The following is a 20,044-nucleotide window of genomic DNA, read 5'->3' as shown; positions in this document are numbered from 1 at the left end:
TTGAACAAACTGTTGGTTAAAATTGGGGCCTTTTTAGACTTTTAATCAATCAATACGTTAATAAAGTTTATTGATTTAAATAAATTCTACATCAACTTTACACATTAAATAAAATAAAAAATAAAAAATGTCACTTATACAACAACATCCACCTTTAACAGAAAATAACTGAAAAAACAGTAAGGTCTACTGTTCCAGCTGTTCAAATAAAATACATAAAACTGCATTTCATATACGTATTTACACATGTACAATATATTTTCTCCATATAAGGAGTAGGAAAAGGTGTGATAAGGTGTAGTGAAGCATAACAACATAACAATGGTCATTGCTGAAGACACTGTCATGCGAGCACTGGAAAAGCATCAAATACAACAGATACTGATAAGTATTGTGTTGAATGTAGAAGAACATTTTATCCTTTTTAATGATTGCGCTGAGGTAAGTTTTAGGTATTTGCATAACAGGTTAACTATGATCCCAAAATCTAGACTAGTAAATGTAGACCTTATCATTTTAAATATTCTCATCAAAGCTGCTTTACTGGCTCAATATTTCAGGAATATTTTAAAAAGGTCACTTGAATTTCAAACAAGATTCTCCATCTGGTTCAAAGAGGAGAATTTGGAATTTCAGAAAAACATCTCTTTAACTAATCTGTGTAGCCAGAGATATCTGTTTACAAAAGTGAAGAGCTTGAGCCTTGAGCCATCAATATAAATCCTAAAGCACTTCCATGTAAAACCTATATGCTTTAGATACAACATGTTAAGCTAGTAGCCAACAAATAAATATACAACTACATCTAGGCTAGAATACATATGGATATTGTCTGCATAGCATTGCAATAAGTCTGTGAAGTGGCAGAGTGTAAATCAGCCAAGGACAAATAACCCAGGCTCATCACTCATCAGTAGTTCAATAAAAAGTGGCATCACTTTGAGTAGTTACACGTCACAAAGCAGCATTTTAATGTGCAGCACAGGTCACAAGTAGCAGCCACAATTATAGTGTTGAGTAGTAGGCACAGTAACATGGCTGATGAATCCAGCCCGACTGGTAAAACCTGGTATAGTGGAGGATAGTCACCCACGGCAACGGTAAAGCACGCGTGTGGCCAACAGTGAGCTCATCACAGAGCCAACTATCCAACCATAAAGTGGATCACTGTATAGACATCTATGGTCAGTCTTGTCTTCAGTGTGAGCTAGAACTGCCTACAATGGCTCTGCTCCTTTTATTAAATTCACCAACCAGAAATAAGACGCCTCCATTGACGTGTAGTCAGTACCTCCTCTTTCCATGTTTTCCTCCATCCGTCATACATGTTTTAGGCCGAAGAGCTGCAAGAAGCAAACTTGAGTGTATTGGCAGTAGCACTGATATCTGCTGTAAATGCTGTAAATGTAAGAGCACAGGCTTGCTATCTTGCTATAGACTTTAAATGAAAAACAATCATGGCAAACCAGTACACAATCAGAACCATGGTTGACCATGACAATATCCTTTGGGCTGACATTATCCTTATACCAGACAGCAAGCTTTCAACGATCTGGTTGAATTTAATACAGCAGTTGTTATGTATAAGGCCCATAACCACATGCTCCCTCACTGTGTCCAGGAGCTGTTTAGACCTAGAGAGAGTCGCTATAACCTGAGGGGAACTGGCATCTTCCAAACAACTATGGCAAGAACTACAAAAAAATCTATGTGCATCTCAGTCACAGGGGTTAACTTATGGAATCGTTTGGACAATGAATTAAAAAGCTGCACATCAATCAAAGTATTTAAGAAAATGTATAAATTAAAAATTCTAGAAAAATATAGAGCAATAGTATAACTGTTACTATGACAACTGAACTTAACATTAAAGAACATAGTATAAACTTTGTCTACTACATAATATGAATTATGTAATAGGAAAACAAAATAGTAATAATAATAATAATAATATTTTGATGATTAAAAATAACATCTATGATCAGGATAAAAAAGGACTACTAATGATTATTATATATACAAATATAAATCCAGAGTTAATTGTAAGAATATAAAAACAAATGTATTTCTTTTGTTGTATACTGTATGTTTTTCTTTAGATGTGGAAACAGGCAGGCATAAATAAGCTTTGCTTCAGCCTATGCCTTTCAGACACAATGAACAAATTCTATATATGTGTATGTGACTGTGACAATGTTTTATTTATTTTCTGTGTGTGTCTGAATAAACTAACTAACTAAAAACTAACTAACTAAAGCTTTGGCTAATGTACCTATTTCATGTCATTCAGTTTAATACGTTTCAATTAATATGTTTTTCAAACCTGCTTCTTGAAACATTTTAGACAATTTTGTACCACTCACCTGGATCTGCAGTTTGTTTATTTTTGTTGTAATGGACAATCTGATTCTCATTCGTCATTTTGACATCTTGATCCTCCACATAATTGCTGTAACAAAGCAACAATACATATAGGCATAGTAAGTCAGCTGTAGGGTTGGAGAATAAGAAAATGGGGAAAGGTTCAAATGGCTAACAGATGGCAAAAGCTGAGTCCAGCTGGTCCAGACCTTGGGTTCAGGGATGATACAAAAGAGGTCATGGAGGGAAAGTGAAACAAGGAGGAATAAGGCATCACAAGAGTATGAGAAGTGAAGGACAAGTGTGGGTTTCTTTCTAAGAATTATCATTGCAGGGATTGACCACAAGGGGGTGCTAACACCGAGCTGTTTAGGCTCTGTTACTCACTGATGGTAGTATCTGCTGCCGCGGGGGCTGAAGTGAGGAAGAGTACAGTTTGTTCTATTTAAATTTTAGAACCATTCAGAAAAAGGATTCAAGCCCATACCAAATAAACACAGTATGTGCAGCATACGGTTTAGCTCAGTAATATAAATACCTGATAACAGTGTTTCTTTCCCTGTGTGCAATAAAGGCATCATCAGTGAAGAGGATGGTGTGGTAAGGAACAAATGGATCGCAAGTAGGCAAAATGCCCCTTGAAACATGATTTACACAGTCCAATATCCCATTATACACCAAGAGGTCATCCACCAGCAGCTGTAAAAATAAATACATAAAAGACAAATCCTGATTAGAAGTTCAAATTCAAAACATTTTGCAAAACAGGACAACCTACCCCAAACTCCTTGACTCCTCGCTGTGAAGTCTTAGAGTAGTTCCATAACTTTATCATAGATACGGTGACTGGCTGATCAAATATCACATATACACGATTGACCTGTAAAAAATATAAATATAAATTGTTAATTCAATGAAATGAAAAAGGGGATTATATCACAAAGACAAAGTGTATGTTCTCACAAGTCCTGGAAGAACTGGAGCCAACCACATGTGTCTCCCATCATGGGTATTGTTAACCCCATCAATTAATTTATCTGGGGTCCGCACATCCCCCGTTACATTGTCCAGTACATTCACACTGTCAGGAAATGCAGCAATGTCTAGAAAGGTTCATGTTTAGGAAGAGTCATTTAACTATGATACAGCCTGAATGAAATAAAAATGCCAACTGCCAAAACAAGCTAAAGGATACTGTTGTCACTCAGCGTGATCTTTTCATGGTTCTGGTCATAAAACTCAAGGCCGTTGAGACCGATGTAATAAGGGTCGCCCCATGTCGTCAAAAGCTGCAGCTGAAAAATGACTGACAGAAGAAGGTCAAGGACTATACAGACAATGAAACACAATTTACTCTATATGAAAACATGACACACAACATGACAAAAAGAGGTCTAAAGGATACATCCAGAAGGCATAATTAGAGCCTCATAGTCCATACTAGCCTCTTCTTGTTTCTTAGCATTTCCTCTGAATAATACATAATTAATATGTTAAAAAAGATTTTGTCTTTCCAAAGAATATGAGTATAACACTATCACAACAGTACTTGTAAGAGAAGATCTCTGCACACTTTGTTTCAGTTGGTGTCTGAAGAAAATCAATAAAGAGGATCTCCTGTGCAAAGTCAAAATGGCAGTTACCAAGTCCTTTTCTTATGAGAAAACCCTCAGATGGAGAGATGGCAACATCATCCATGAACACATGGATCAATTTCACCTAACAAAAAAAACACAAGAACCCAGTGTGATACAGATCAAATTTTCCAATCTGCTGAAAAAGTTGTATAATTTTAATTGATTAAAGGACAGTATAGGTATGTCCTTTACCCCTCTGTAAGAATCCTCAGGTGACTTGTTGTAGTTCCAGATTCGAAGTCCAGCAATTGTCTGGACTTTGTTAAAATTAATGATTAAGCTGTGAGGTTCTCCATAGGAGAAAGGGATCAGCCACATGTGCTGGTCATCAGTTGTTATATTATGGCCATCTATAAGTCTGGTGAAGAGAAAACATTTTTAGACTTGGTTATATTGTACCATTTGCATGCTGTTAGATGCCTCTTAGTATGTGACATACTTATCTAAGGTCCGCAGATCATGTCCGTACTCAGACAGGTCATTGATGTCTCTGGGTGAGGCAGCCATAATATTGAGGTCTAAAGGTAAACTCTCGCCTTCCTTGCCCACCACCTCCAGCCCCGTCAGGCCCATGTAGTGGGAGTCCCCCCAGGTTAACACCATCTCTATTCTAAGGCCTGAAAGAAGAGCAGCTTCAGGTCAGCGACATTTGTAACACTGAAATCTGTACATGTGTCCAGACACTCACACTTTCCAGTGTACAAGCCAGGAACATGCTCCACACCGTCTGCTGACTGAGTACTGGTGGGGTTCAGCTGGAGTTTCAGCTAAGATTAAATATATCAAATAGTAAACAAACCAGTACACACCAACCAGTGCATATCCTTTACATAGGACAATTCATAGAGATGGTGCATACAATGAGGTCTTCTTCTCTGAATCCCGCCTGAGTAAATGGTCTTTCCTCTCCCTGTCCATCTGCAGTGCGTGGCCTCTGGAGCTCCTCCTCATATACCAGGTTATCGGGACACTCAGCCTCAGTGAGAAATGTTTCATCATATCGAGACATTGCCTCCAAAATGTCATCATCAGTGGTGAACAGAATAGTGTCACCAAACTGGTCTAGCCCTGTATGAAACGAAAATAAAAATGAATTTAACTATATTTAGAAGCAGACAAACATGTTATAACCAATGACCTACCACCAGAGAGGGTCCCTGATGCTTTGGCAATTTCACCTCTAAATATACAAATGCCATCCAGCAGCATCTCTACTTCCTTCACTCCACGGAACGAGTGAATACGTGACTTGTTGTAGTTCCACACACGAATCATGGCCACATGAAAAGGAGCACCAAAGTCAAGAAAAACTGTGTGATTTCGTCCAGGAGTGAAAGGAGCCAGCCAAAGGTGCATGTCATCCTGCGTGCGATTTACCCCATCAATCAGGTTTGTGACCACACGTGGATCCTTGCCATAAGCAGGCAGGATATTAATATCTGGAGGGTCAGCGCTAATGTGAGTCGGCCTAAGGGGCTCTCCACTGGAGCTGAACACTTCCAGTCCATTGAGACCAACATAGTGCCGGTCACCCCAAGTGGACAAGATGTTGATGACCAGCCTCTGGCCCTTAGGCAGCACAGGAATCTCAAACTCCTCCTCCCGCTCCATAGATGGATCCTCATCAGGGAGAGCAAAGGAGGAGGACAAGGGGCTTCTGGGGGCTGTGGAAGGGTTAGCTTGAACAGTGGGCGGGCCACGGCCCTGGCGCTGTAGGAACTCATCAAAGATGTCCCCTTCAAACCCCATGTTTGAGATGCGTCCCCGCTGGTGCTGATTGAACTTTATGAGGGAGTCCCAAGACTCCATGAGGCTGTCGTCCTGCTGGTTGTGGGCACTCTGCGTTCTACTTGTGTTTATTTTAGAAAGAGAGTCATCTATCAAAATAAGAAGGCACATAAACCAAAAATTTACTAAACTAGTTGACTAAAGTATATATGTGATATTTAAGATAATTGTTTTGTCACTTCTCATTAAAGAGATAGATGAGGCCATTACATACCTGCGTTGGATAATGCAGAACATCTGAAGGGTATTTCTTCTGCCCTTCGAGAAGTGTTTCGGAATGAACTCCTGCGTCCGCTGATGGGTCTGTCTGGTTTTGACTCTCCAAACTCCTCCAGCAGATCATAGTCCAAAGACTCTGCTCTCCGCTGGCCACCATTGGCCGCTCTCTCCCCGCCTCGACACACACGGCCTGGATTACATGGGAGCTCCGGAAGCATGGAGCTCGAAGAGACCAGAGAAGCTTTAGGCTCTGCAGACTGCTGGGGGACTAACCATCTGGGCTTCTCCCTGTTGGTCTCACAGCCTTCTGGGGCTCCACGGTTTAAGGGCTGCAGCCACTGCGGTGCCACCCTAGTGGAGGCAGGCTGAGTAGTGACTGTCTGCTCCAGGACTGCAGACGGCTCCTCAGAGGCAGAAAGGACAAAAGTGTTTCTCTGAGGTGAACACACAGAAGATGAAGAGGCCCCAAAAGAGGAGATGGGTGGGAGAGGTGAATGTGAGTCCTGCATGTCCATCATTGCCTGTCCCAAAATCTCTGATGGATTATAGCTTTGGTGTCGCTGAATAATGCTGTCATTATTGGCTCTTCGTTCATCATTGCGCTGAGGGCTAACACCTCGAAGGCTGTGTCCCGAGGATACCGGGCTGGAGATCAGGTCTGAGACTTGAAAATTCTGCAGGTCGACAGTAGTACTGTAGTCAAACACCTGGTTACCACAGCCCTTGTCCAGATCTCCTTCAAACACTAATGTGCTGTTGAGGTACAGCTTTATATGCCTTGCACCAATGTCAAGGTCCTGAAAAAGAGGAAATGTCTATGTATACAAGTTTCATGACACAGTTGCGACAAAGCTAGCTTGAAGCATAAGTATAAAAACTGCTCTGGGTCATACAAACAAATCCCATAATTTTCATATTAAATCTAACAACTTCTTACCTTTCAGGCTTGATTAATAAATCCTATTTTGACAAAGATGTTTATTTATTGGTAATTAACCGAAACAAGTCAGGATAGTCCTTGTACCCCTCTATAAACAGTAGCGAGGTTGGGCAAAGCAGTCCACGTTTGTCTAACACTAATCCTCTAGGGCTAATCTCTAACCGTTCCACATTTGGACTGAGTGACTGGCAGCTCAGTGAGCCACTGCTTAAAGAGCCACACCACCACAGTTCCCTCCAGTAGCGACATTGTAAAACCACTGAAGATTTGATAGCTATCAACAAAGCAAAGGTAATCACCATACTATTTGGAAATAACTCAAACTGAAAAACTAACATTGAGGCTTCGGTTGTAGTTCCAGATTTTTATGCGAGATATCCCAAAATCCAGGATGCGTTCAGTGTTTCTGATGATGAAATAAAGCTGGATAGGAGGGTGGAAAGGACATGTCCACATATAACGGTCTTTGGTGGTCTTTGAAAACATACATAAAAGTTAGAATATACTCGAGTGTATTCATTAATATAAGTTATAGTTAAATTAGTAACAGTTTACCTTCATTTTACCATTTACAAGTGCTCCAAGATTGCCAGGGAAGTCAGTGTTTCTGATGTCCAAGTCATGAGGTGACACATACAACTTCTTGTTTTTAAGGCAGAAAAACTGTAGTTCAGTCAGGCCGACCTGCAGAGCATTCCCCCAGTTGGAAAGAATCTCCATGGTAACATACAGAGCTGAAGTGACCTCTGTGGAAGACTGTCTTTTCTACAATGACAACAAACTATTCACTCTCTCTCAGCATACAAACATTGCCACATACTAAACTGTGCAAGCCTGACTTACTAACTGTTTGTTGTGGTCCGGTTTGCCACACTGAGAAAAGTTATATCTAGGGCTAGCTTCCAGTTGTTCCAAAGCTTTGAGAAGTTTCTGCTGCTGCCTGCAAAAGTGAGAAAAATTCTTCAATTCTTTTGTCTATGTCTAAAGATAAGGAGTCATTTTTGCCTACCTTGGGCCCATAAGCGTTATTCGTTGCATAGCCATTGTGACACTGTTGTCGTGCTTGTCATGAGTGCTGCTATGCATTAAACCATTCAACAGATTGGGTCCCTTGCCCTATATTTAAATAAAAGGACAAATTAGAAACTGCACAAGATAAAACCAGAAGGTAGTACAAACTGGAAACAGAAATTACATACTGTACTGACCGTGCTGCAACTTAATGTGTCAGAACTCTGCAAAGGGCTGTTTTCTTTCTGGATGGCTTGACGCACGTTGCATGCCATGTCGTCAGGGTCACGCTCCTCCAGGGAAGTCTTTCTCACTACGGACAGGGGTCTCTCCACTCGACTTCTTGTTCCTGAAAGATTATGAAAGTGAAGACAATACTTTTGATAATAGATTACATTATGTGTGCATTGCAATTCACATAATATTCTGAATTTAATCTTACTCTGACTATCCCAGTCCTTTGATTGGGGTCTGTCTAATGTTTTGCTTTTTACTAACATATGCTTGGTTGGTATAAAGCTGTCCACATTGTCTTTCCTTTTTGCGGATAGAGAGCGCTCAATCTTACGACCTGAAACAGAATGGTAACATTGTCAGTAACATAAAAAATAAAACACATGTTCATGTTTTGTGTAAATACAATCATTTTGCATCAGACATAGTAAATGTGGTGATAAAGCAGACTGGAAGGATACACCTTCCAAACAATAAAAATTGCCTAGAAATTTTTGCAATTTGCATAGAAATAATAATTGCCTTTAGGAGAGGGTCCAAAGTCTAGAACTACAAGGTTATGGCTATGGGATTCGTTGGCTCGAGAATTTGACGAAGACTTCGATGAAGTTACAGGAAGCCCCAGTTCATCCAGGCTCTCTGTACTCTCATCTCTTTCTATGTGTTCATCCACCCACTCCTCCTCAGACTCCTCCCCAGCTGAGCCACGGTTGCTCCGTCGCATGCTAACCTCAAGGCTACGTCGCAAAACCTGTATTATTATTAAAAGATGACTGTTAATACATGCAGCATGAGGCCTTCTGAACACAGCAAATAGTATTACACCAAAATAGCAAGTTTACAATTAGTTGATTATGACTCCTAAATCTTTGAAGACGTGTTACCTTAACTTCCTCAAGGTTAAGAAGTACTTTTTCGCTCTTTTCCTCACTGTGACTGTCTTGGCTCTCCGATCTGGACCGTGAAAGTTTGCAGGTATTTCTGGGAGAACGCGGACTGTGAGGTGAGTGAGGACTGGTGCTCTGAAGGAAACATAATGATTGGATGGTGAGACTAAACTGCGCAGACAGCTGTATCTGGCACACAGCCCCTCCCCTTAAAAATCACCCACACATGCTCAGGACATGGGCATATTTACCTCCATGTCCATGCTTTCATATTGCTCAAAATCATTTGAATAGCATTTTTCTGGGGTTATTTTCAAACTGGGTCCAGTCTCTGAACGAATTTTGACTGAATCCTGCAAAACATGAAAAAATACAACTTACAGTATATTTCATGAAGTAAAAGAAACCCAAAACAAAGCATGACTGGACCTGCATCCATTGCTTCCTTTGGACTTTCCCTGGAGCAGTGTGACTTCTTTGCTTCTGAGTATATTCCAGATTATGGCTATCTTCAGTTAACTGGTAGGCGCTTCTACAGACATCTGCCGATGAGTCAGAGCACAAAAAGGAACATGAGTGGCGCAGAATAGACATTGCCTCAAAGGACAACTCGCGATGCAGTCACAATCGCAGATGGTCCGTAGCTCACAGAGGAAGACCAAAACACTGGCTGCCAGCTAGAACTGTCACTATCATTTATTTACTCGAGCTAGTCATTGAAGCATGCCTTGTAATTTTGGGAGTGGTGCCAATAAGGCCTGTTATACACACTAAAAACCAGGGCAACATTCAAATGAATACTTCATAGAAATGGCTCTTGCATAACACAGATGTTTAAAAAATAAAGACGGATTACATAAGATATTTCATGGAGTATCTTGATTTTCTTGCTCTTCTTTGTCATGTATACCTCTTCTCTGTGAGGGTCTCCAGGAGGGCGGGGAAGTGGTGGTCTTGTGGTAGAAGTTCTTTGGAGCCTCTTTCCGGTTGACTTCAGCGTGAGCTCCATTAAGATAAATAGAAAAGCCCTGCTCAAGACGTTCCAACTCAATTTCCTTTGGATCTTTCACCTGAAGCCGTTTTAGGATTCTGAAAAATGAAAATGGGTGACAATTGCCTTGAAAATTTGTGCTTATACTGAATTATTTTATCAATTTTATATACTTTGAGTTAGTGTCTGACAAGAAAGAGAGCAATCTGAGAAAACATCCGCTTAAAAGTCAAAAAAGAAATAAACACCTTTCAGTGCAATCCTATCGCTTCTTAAGAAGCTGTGCTCACACCTCACCTGTTTTTGTGCTGGAGGGCAATTAAATATTCATCTAGAGTGTCATCCGCATCAGAGGCCAGCCTCCCTCCTTGCCTCGGCTTATACTCCTTCATGAATGCCAGACAGAGACACATAACATGAAAAGTCAGGAAAGCAGTGTTTATTGTGTAAGGATCACAGTGATTCTTTCGACAGGCAGCAGAAATTATACACAAATTATATGTACACAGAAAACACATACATAAGCTTGCATATACTGCATGCATGTGCCGTGTTCACTCTTCACATATATTTTTATAATTTATGCAATTTTCATGCCATTGGCACAAGGTTTTAAACAAACATGCCACATATTGCTGTGTGACAAGACAGGTATGCAGCTAAAAGCATACAGATGCACTGATTTAAGTCTTGAAAAATGACATCTAGTGAATTCTCTTAAATTACTACAACATTATAGACATATTTTAGACATATACATTTAATATATTTTGGTAAATATTTCATAAACATCTATGTCTTCAAATGTTTTAAGAATGCTAATTTTACTTCTGTGGGTTTGGGTATACTTGAAAAGCAAACAAACAAACCAAAATCAACTACCCATCATACAAGACAAGGCATGACTGGCTCATACCAATTCAACACAGTATGTATATTTTCATGCAAGACTTGAATAGAAGCAAATAGAGATAAAAAGGACCACAGCCCTTACTTGGCCTTTAGTTTTGAGACCAGTCAACTACTCTAGACAGAGCATCTGCCATTGCCTGTCAGAGGCACAAGAGCTATAAAATGTTTAAGACAAAAGGATGCAATTCAATGTTAAAAACGGTTAGGTTTGAAATTTGTTTAACAGTTGTTGCTGTTCTTCTTACCTTGTTGTCCATTGTGAGGGTTTTGTTCATGCATTCCCATTTTAAATCACGGAGAGTGACGGCTCCATCATCTTCAGTAATTTATCTTCACTGCAACCAACACATGAATATTGCAATGTTTATTTTGGCACCAACACTACTGTAGACCGTTGCAGACAGCTCCACCCGCAAGTGAATCTAAAAGGACATTGTGTGTTTCTGAGACTCAAAACTAAAATTAAAAAAGCATTTATTTTTAGCGAATTTATTGCAAAAACAGGCCTGCGGCACGTTTGTTGTAAACAGCGTGTTGTAACACATATCCAAGTGTTTGGTAGCATTTACTTGCGATAATAACATGATGTTATTAGTAGGAAACAAAGCGTTGTAACATTGTAAGTATTGTCAAACACAGCCATAAAGCCAGGCCATTAGATACAGTACCACCCAGCTGTGAGGGCTAGCATATGCGGTCATAACATGCTGAGAGGCTATGCTACAAAGAGTTAGCTTCCAATGTTAGCTAGTAAACATCAAAACAAAACGGTTGCTAGTTAACAGTTTGTAATTCAGTGCTTCCATACTCACTCGTTGGCCTAAATGAAGCCTTTTCCATTTTTCTCTGAGCGACAGGCCGCTTTTCCTCGTTTCTCATGTGTTGTGTTGGTTGGTAACCAGGATGGCTGTCCACCAATAGAAGAGCAGCATCAGTGAGTAGACACGCCCTGAGAGGCAGCCTGAACCCGCCATACACAATAAAACGATCAAAAATAAAAATAAAAAAAATATACGGTTTTAAAATTTGGAAAAAAAGAAATGGAAGACACATAAGATCAATACTAGCAGAATTTATACTATAGCATAAATTATTGATGTTTTTAATAAACCTTTTTCAACAGGACCGGCCCAGCCTATAAGCGGACTAAGGAGCTGCTTAGGGCCCCGAGGCCACCAAGGGGCCCCCAAGAGCCCTTAAATTTATATTGAAAATAATAGTTTTATTGAAACAGGGCTTGTGTGTTTAGAGCATCCTAAATAACACTCTGAAATTATTACATTTGTTTTATATCTAAAGTAGCAAAGTATCTGCTGATACCTACATTTGTTTTTGAGCTGGGCATAGGCGAGGGCAAGTATGTGTTTACACCGGTCCAAGGACACTTTATAATGTAAATGTAAGCCCAGTCGCCAACTGGAACACATTAAAATCCACCAGAAACTTATCTAGAATTCTTGTCCCCTCCTTAAATGTGTGTGTACTGTTCTTGTGACAATAGTAGCTGTGACATTTTGGATGTTTTCAGTCTGATGTTGGTCATATAAATACAAATACAATTGGTCAAGGTGATAAGAGCAGAGTCATAATGTCATAAAATGTGAATCACCAATAGCTGAGCCAAGATACATCCACTGTCGGGGCCCCAGAGACAAATTCAGCTTAGGGCCCCCTGAAAGCTAGGGCCGGCCCTGTCTTTCAACAACTTTTAATTCACCCTACAACAATGCACAGGAAGTTGTTTTTTCCAACAAAAAAATATACTAGGAGTCTGCCACAGGAATGACGAAGATTGGTTACACTAGTTGTCAAGAAAAAAAAGCATTCATTTGAAGACAAAAGTTGAACACTGTTTTTATTTATTATAAATCAATACATTTTATATAAAAGACAAGGGGTCAGAAATAAAACCATTGTAGGTGTAAACCAAAGGTTATGTCCAACCATCTCCCACACGGGGGATGGACCAATGACAAGCGTGTAAGTCTAAGTAACAATCATCCACTCATTCATCCCCAAATGCTAGCTATACTTAAAATCAAATTTACTACCTGGAAAGGCTTGAAATGGAAAAAAATGCAGTTGATATCAATCTCTCAGCAAAGCGTTGCAAGTATAGCGACTTAGCATGCCATTAGGTTTTTGTGCAATCCATTACCAGCAGCAGCCATCAGTACTTTGGGAGGTGCACACACAACATTTTGATAGCAGTACAAAGATGCCAAGATTTGTTACCCCCATTTTTTCAAAATACCAGAGTTTGGTAAGTTATGTTCAGAAATGATCAAACTAGTTTCCCAACAGCCATATACAAGAGTGGGGATACATCTGGAAGATTTAAATTTACAGTTAACTACTTCCAAAAATTCTGCAGAAACCTACATCACAGAGGTCACAGCAGCAAAGTTAAATGCCCAGACAAGCCAAGGTTGTCACTGCACCTTAAGAACTCAGTCACGACATAACTCTGAAGGGCTGGTGTGTTGAAAATAACAACACTTATTTTCAGTGTTTCAGACAATTTTTAAAAATTTGGTGATACATTGTTTTAGTAACTTCTGTGGGTTCCAACAATAATACTCCCATGTGCCTGCAATTAAATACATTACTGTTTGCAGTTTAGGAGGGCAACAGTTGTGAAGGCAACACAAGTATAGCCAATTCATCCTCACAACACAGCAAAGGCATTAAAATTCAAACTAAACTTAATCTAATCTGAAAATGTAATTGATCCCAAGCCTCACAGTAACATTCATCTTACCATTTAAAACATTTCATAGACATGATCCAATTTCCCTTCTTTAGTCTAAGCAAGTCCTTGTACATAACAAATATGCAAATGAACTGTGTGTATAATAAAAGATGTTATGGCTTTCTGTTGCATGTTTTCATACCAAACTGCTGGGTTATGGTAGGTAGGTAAATGTTAAAAAATGGACAACCATGTCCATTTTGCTAAAAGACACAAGAAAAAATTTAAACAATAAATAGAAGTGCTTAAAACAAACGTTTTTAGAGCCCTTTCAAAAAACAAAATGCATTGTTGCAAAGCAAGAATCCCAGCCCAACAGAAATGAGGAGAGGACAGCTGAGATGATAATACTAAAATGCGCCCAATGATTCACAGATACACAGTTCATTTATAGGTCATATGCTTTAGTTCCCTTCTTTCAAATTTATCAAGTTCCCAGCAATCAGTGACCCCCCCACGTCTGTGAGCCACGGCTTCCCTCTGTTTCTAGTCTGTCTGTTGTGGGAGAGCATTCTGTCTCAGTACATCTCCCCTCTTCCTCCTTCGCCATCAAAGCCTGTTCTTCTGCCTTTTGTCTGTGTTCCAGTTCCCATTCAACAAATGTGTCAAAAAGACTGGGCCATGCCTCATCTTCACTGTAGTTGCTTAGATCTGGCCCAATTGCTTGTGTAAAATTAAGGAACATATTCCATGTGTCCCTAGAGATGCCACGAATACCTGATGGATTCTCAGCTAGGAAGTCCAGCCAGCGCTCCAGAATGGCAGGTGTGTCCTGCGTAAAAACCAGGCGCCACAAAGCAATGGCAATATCCCGCTGCAATGATCGTTGCCCCTCATCAGCATCTAACCCAAACTGAAAGGTGAATCGATACAGGTCCTTGAAGTTCTCCTCTCCCTGGGCCTCTAGCAGCATAAAGGGAAAACGTGAGCAGATGCCTTCCAGACTGTCAGCTTGGATGGCCTTGCAGCCTTCAATAAACTCTTTCCTGGGGAATTAAAAGACAACACAGCAAAATCAGAAAATGTATTAATTTGACATAGGACTGAAAAAAACAATTGCCATCTTCCTGCAATAGTTAAAAGTATTTCCCAGGCCAATCATAACACTGCTAGTCATAACAATATACACTGCTATACTATAGTTCACATGTCAAAACAATCGTGGCGGCTTACAAGTTTAAAAAAAAAAGAAAGAAAAAAAAAAAACACACAGCAAACAGCACAGAATTGAAGTTGCAGAATCAACAAGCACAAAACGTATAAGAATCTGAGGTAAAAGAAGTTCTACATTTTGGTCTGAATAGAGAATATTCAAGGGTCTGGCTCCAGATTTGATCTGCATTTAAAAATCAAGATTCAGTGCAGAGTTCATACATTTTAGATGATGTTTGTAAAGGTCCTGACTTAAGTGTAAAAATATTTTCGCATTTCATCTTGTTATTGGCAGAAAATATTATGCAATATGTAGCTGTATGCCTCTGCATTGCCAACGAGTAGCAATGAAAGACTTTGCTTTCAGTAATAACGTAACTAGCTCAATGATTCTCCCAAATTAGGGAGAACAAAACATATGTTAATGTATGATTACAGTGTCTTACCGTGTAAACTTGCACATGGTGGCTGCTTGAAACTTCCATGCAAGAACCAGCACTCGAAATTCTGCAGGGTCCACACATAGGTCAATGCAGAATCTCTCCATTCCCTCTTCCAGAATAGCATCTTCCTGTTCATCCTTGTAGCAGGTGAAAAGCTCATCTATACGCCTCATTGAAAGCCCACCTTCTAGGCACTCCTCTTTGCGTGGTTCCCCCATTACTGCTGGGATGACAGGCGTCTCCACTGTCACCTCCAAAGCCTTGGTTCCATTTGATAACTCGTTGTTGCTTTTGCTACATGGAGCTATGGACTCTTCTTTGTGGCCCCCAAAACCTATGGCACAGCCCCCTTTCTTGTGAGACTTGGAACCACCTTCCTTGTCTCCACTCTTGCTGCCCAGTGAAGATGTTGGATTCTTACACTTGGTGACACACTGGCCCATGTCTTTCTACCTGGTCCCTCTGCTGTAGTCACCTTCAGTCCCCACCCAAGCCACCTAAACACCTCAGCTCTGGCCTGGTGAGACGTCTCAACATGCCCTCAATCCTAAGGTAAAGAAAAGTGAGATTTGTTATCGAAATACTACACAAATTAGCACTATAAAGTACCCTAACAAGCCACATTTAACAGTATTCCACTGATTATGTCCACAGTGAGCAACATTAGTAGTAGATTTGGTTTCATTTGTAAATAAATAACTTCTTCTGCTGCTGGCTTACTAACTAGTTAACGTTGGGGTAATTACTTACAGAGAGTCCCTCAGATGGCAGGGGCCACAGACCAGAGGGTCTTTCTATTCTTCTCCATCACTGCGACCTTGACATCTGCACTGCTGAAAAGAAACATTATCTTGTCATCATAAGCAGAAAATGATATCATTCCCAGTCCTGCAGTCTATTTTTGGCAGCAGTCTTTTAATTTAGCAATCTGTCTGAACACTACTAATACTTGTCAGTTCTGGGAAATCTTTAGTTAACGAACATACAAAGTAACACCCAGTACGAATGGTTTTACAGATGTAGTCAACTAATGAATTTGAGGTATTTTAAAGTGTAACTTTCTCACAACTAATAATGGATAGTTTAGTACTGATTAAAATATGCTGACAAAGAACTAAGTCGCTAAAATTACAACTTTAATTTTTATTCAGACTGAGCAGCTGAATATAAATCAATTCGACAGTTCAGTTTTCGTAAATCTAGACAATAACATCTGATTGATTTTTAACTGTTGTAGTGGAGATGTTTATAATCAGTTATTTTCCTGAATGCTGGTATGTTATGGCTGCTAAAGGGTGTTGAAGTAAGAGATTTAGTAATATAAAAATTGCCTGGCCCTGGCGGCGTCACCATGGCTAACACTAGCTAAGCTCGCTTTACCAAAAGTTAGCTAAAGGCTAAGCTAGGTGCTTCGAATAAACACACACAATAACGATAACATTACGGTACACAGATACGAATCACGCCTACCTTTTTGATGAGACCCGCTTTGCCAGGTATGATGCACATCACTCCACCAGATCACATTAATAAGTTGATCAAGATGGCAAGAGGCGAACTGAGAAACTCGTCGCGTTAGGTTTAACTCGGATTGTTAGCCACCATAGCAAGCCGGAAACTTCCCTATTTCTTTTACAGATACTCAGCTTTATGAAAAAATACGTGAAGCCCTTACAGTCTCTGTGTGCTTGGCAATCTCTGTTTTTCCTGTTCTTTAGTCGATGTAAGTAAGACGACCAGTTTGGGTAAAAGCAGACAGTTTCTTTGTGCTTCCCCTTTTAGTCATTGAGTGAAGCTACATTTTGGGCATTTTCCTGCATCACTTCCTCCCCCCTCCTACAAGCAGTCAACAGCTGATCTTCAGCTCGACGTACTAACATAATCATGTAACATTTGTTGTACTGTTATTACTGGTTAATTGCAAGCTAATATTACATTTTCAAAAGGCTAAAAACTAATTGAGATAATTTGCGAGTCGCGATTATAAGAATGTAAAGAAATGTTAACGCAAATTTAAAAAATAAGTTTCCACGCATTAACAGTATTTACAATAACAAGTATTAAAGCTCTGTGTTATTGTTCTGTGTGTGTTTAGAATTTTGAGGTTTAGATTTTATGCTGTGTTTTGCGACCTTACAGTTTAGGTCAGGCAGACGTCATAAGTGTGCGACAGATGTTTTAAAGATAGGGCACATATACATGCATAAAAGAGAGGCTGCTTCTGGGATCCTGGTAAATAAACTCAAGAAACAGTAAGTAAAGCACAATTGAAAATTTCCATAGCAAAATATCAAGATTAAACGATCGACCAAATAGAAATCATCTACATGTTATTTTCTTGCCACTTTCTGACACCTTTATAAGCAATATGCTAGAGATCAGGACAGAAGTACAATCAACAGATTTACTACTCAATATACCGAGTACGTTTATGTTATGTGACAGTAAAGAGATTACAGATTACATTGACATGTGGCTTCACTGTTATCTCCATGTGTGAAGCCAAGTTACATCTAGTGCTGAATTAGATCAAGCAATAGTTTATAGTATTTAATAGTAGTTTGAGTAAATTATACACCATATTGCCTTTGATCCATGATTTTGGATTTGCCAGGCAATAAAACATGTTCGACCTTGTGATGGCATTTAGTGGTAGTTTTCAAGTTTACAGCTCCTTTTACCTTTTAGTTCAGTGGAGATGGACACTTCTAAGGCTGAAATCATCCAAATGATTCTAATGAAGATGTATGGAGTTTAAAAACACAGTGAAGCACTTCCTGTATTACCACATGACATCACAAGGTGGAACAGAGTGTTTTCTGTCTGAAAGAAGAACTCAGTATAAATATGCAGGGTTTGTGTGTTAAACATGTGTGAATGAAACAGAACATAACGCCAGGCATGTTTTTGATGAGGAAACAAGCTTATAACGTAGATCAGAAAAGCATAATATGGGCCCTTTAAAAGTTTATATTTCTGTTCTTCTCAGATTCAGAGCCCATGACGTCCTCCACCAGAAAGTCTGTATTGTCTCTCTATAAGCGCATATTTCGCATTGCCAGAGTTTGGCAGGCTCAAAGTGGTGTTGCAAGTGACACAGACACAGAGAAACAGTACATTCTCCAAGAAGCTCGTATGTTGTTTAAACAAAACCAGCAGGTGTGTATTTTTTTAAACAAATTGGTTCAGATTTACAAATATACTAATCACAATTTTACTTTTAGCTATCAGACCCCAAACTGATAAATAGGTGCATAGAGGAATGTGAAGCCCGAATAGAAATTGGTAAGGGCAGTGAATGACTTGTATGACATTTGTCTCTTTGTTTCACTGAGAAACTAACTGCACTTTAATTTTCCACAGGCCTTCATTATAGAAACCCATATCCAAGGGCTGTATGTACCTTTAATATTTAGCATGTATATATGTATTTATTGATTTTTTTGTCGCATCTGACAGTATTGTTTTCTTTTCCCAGACCTATCTGCCTCCATTAGGATTGGCAACCCAGAAAGGTAGAATGCTGCGAGCTCAACAGCGCCTAAGAAAGCAGGCCAAGCCAGTTTACTTACAGTCACATGAAGAGACCTGATGCTCAGGATCCTGTGCCATTACCGACAGTTTGGGTTACCACACACAAAACACTGGAGTATAATGACAAACTGAACTCTTAGGTTTAACAGTTTTTCATCGTGTACATAAAACAGATGTGGGTTAATAAATGTTAGACCTTTAAAACCGCCTATATTTTCATCACCTATGTATATTGAATGTATGTATTTATGTTTTTTGTACAGTGCAATTTGAAGATAAAGTTCAGTGATGTTCAGTAATGAACAAAACCCTTGTGATTGGTTGTTTTAGTCTATAGGTCGAAGAATTCAATCTGTTTTGCCCAGTGCAGGGGATTAAACTATACTTCCTTTGAACTTAAATTTGAGAGGAGAGGATGGCATAGGAGTTGGTTTTAACAAAATCATCCAACCAACATAATAAATATTAGTACTTTTGGAACTGTAAAGACAAGCCTAAAGTAGAGCTGGGCAATATAGTGATACAAATCGAATCATGAGCTCTTCCCTGTGACGACCTGCTATTTTGGCAAAATCATCACATTGCAATTCATTATTCCTCTTGAATGCAGCTGTCTGCTCAAACACTGACAATTTCCCCACCCACTCCTCCAATTGTTCAGCCTCTGTAAGGCTCTGAGTGAGTGGCAGCTTGATTTAATCTTTAACATTTAAGTGCAAACTCTCAGATGATGAAGATGTCTGTATTCACCTTATAAAGACAATCAAAAAATACAAAGTGCGCATGAATCGTGATAAAATCAAAATTGTGATCTGGCTCCAAAAAAATCATGATAATCATTTTTTGCGCCCTACCCTATGTAACTTTTCTGGTGAAGGGCCGATCGTTCCCTTCTATTAAAAAAAAAAAAAAAAAAAAAAAAAAAAATTAACAAAACAAAACTTGCCCCCCAGATGGCGCCAGTAGTCTGTTTGATTCATAACTCCTGACCATAGAGCTGCATATAAAATAAGCCTATTCTGTTACTAGCTGTTTTTTTCAAAAAAAAAAAAAAAAAAAATCAGAGCTACTTTGAGTAGATTATTAAGTAGAGTAGATAAATTAATATTTTATGCTAAATAATAAATAAATAAATAAAGGAAGGAATAAAGTTCTCTATGCCCTCTGTATGGGCACATTAAAA

At 39.3% G+C, this 20,044-nt stretch overlaps 3 protein-coding genes across 6 annotated transcripts; 1 reads left to right on the top strand and 2 right to left on the bottom strand.

Moving 5' to 3' along the window:
* Positions 1–55: 55 nt before the first annotated feature.
* Positions 56–11,893, bottom strand: LOC117387763 (katanin-interacting protein). Of its 2 annotated transcripts, none has more exons than XM_055229801.1 (28): positions 11,793–11,893; positions 11,226–11,315; positions 10,366–10,454; positions 9,988–10,166; positions 9,507–9,619; positions 9,329–9,430; positions 9,075–9,212; positions 8,713–8,941; positions 8,399–8,527; positions 8,145–8,305; positions 7,955–8,061; positions 7,789–7,885; positions 7,501–7,710; positions 7,282–7,419; positions 6,001–6,802; positions 5,141–5,875; positions 4,858–5,066; positions 4,687–4,765; positions 4,438–4,615; positions 4,191–4,356; positions 3,911–4,080; positions 3,767–3,831; positions 3,557–3,667; positions 3,325–3,464; positions 3,140–3,241; positions 2,900–3,060; positions 2,364–2,449; positions 56–1,343 (listed from the first exon to the last, which is right to left on the bottom strand). In XM_055229801.1, exons 2-28 carry the CDS (start codon positions 11,253–11,255, stop codon positions 1,285–1,287), a joined length of 4,785 nt encoding a protein of 1,594 aa, XP_055085776.1. In that variant the 5' UTR covers positions 11,256–11,315; positions 11,793–11,893; the 3' UTR covers positions 56–1,284. The 2 variants fall into 2 exon arrangements, with proteins under 2 accessions (XP_055085776.1, XP_033841216.1); XM_033985325.2 differs by having other exon boundaries at positions 8,154–8,305.
* A 915-nt stretch (positions 11,894–12,808) lies between these two features.
* Positions 12,809–17,160, bottom strand: dcun1d3 (defective in cullin neddylation 1 domain containing 3). Of its 2 annotated transcripts, none has more exons than XM_033985314.2 (4): positions 16,798–17,160; positions 16,078–16,160; positions 15,331–15,874; positions 12,809–14,718 (listed from the first exon to the last, which is right to left on the bottom strand). In XM_033985314.2, the coding sequence occupies exons 3-4, from the start codon at positions 15,768–15,770 to the stop codon at positions 14,175–14,177; spliced, it is 984 nt and encodes a 327-aa protein (XP_033841205.1). In that variant the 5' UTR covers positions 15,771–15,874; positions 16,078–16,160; positions 16,798–17,160; the 3' UTR covers positions 12,809–14,174. The 2 variants fall into 2 exon arrangements, with proteins under 2 accessions (XP_033841205.1, XP_033841206.1); XM_033985315.2 differs by having other exon boundaries at positions 16,078–16,157; positions 16,798–17,138.
* Positions 17,161–17,503: 343 nt separating this feature from the next.
* On the top strand, positions 17,504–19,147 carry lyrm1 (LYR motif containing 1). Of its 2 annotated transcripts, none has more exons than XM_055229807.1 (5): positions 17,504–17,579; positions 18,317–18,486; positions 18,552–18,612; positions 18,691–18,722; positions 18,806–19,147. In XM_055229807.1, exons 2-5 carry the CDS (start codon positions 18,328–18,330, stop codon positions 18,917–18,919), a joined length of 366 nt encoding a protein of 121 aa, XP_055085782.1. In that variant the 5' UTR covers positions 17,504–17,579; positions 18,317–18,327; the 3' UTR covers positions 18,920–19,147. The 2 variants fall into 2 exon arrangements, with proteins under 2 accessions (XP_055085782.1, XP_033841211.1); XM_033985320.2 differs by having other exon boundaries at positions 17,544–17,579; positions 18,323–18,486; positions 18,806–19,122.
* The last annotated feature ends 897 nt before the right edge of the window (positions 19,148–20,044 follow it).

Source organism: Periophthalmus magnuspinnatus, chromosome 19, assembly GCF_009829125.3.
Source record: "Periophthalmus magnuspinnatus isolate fPerMag1 chromosome 19, fPerMag1.2.pri, whole genome shotgun sequence".
Lineage (NCBI taxonomy): Eukaryota > Metazoa > Chordata > Actinopteri > Gobiiformes > Gobiidae > Periophthalmus > Periophthalmus magnuspinnatus.
Note: the sequence above shows the minus strand (reverse complement) of the source record. Positions and strands in the feature narration are given on the sequence as shown.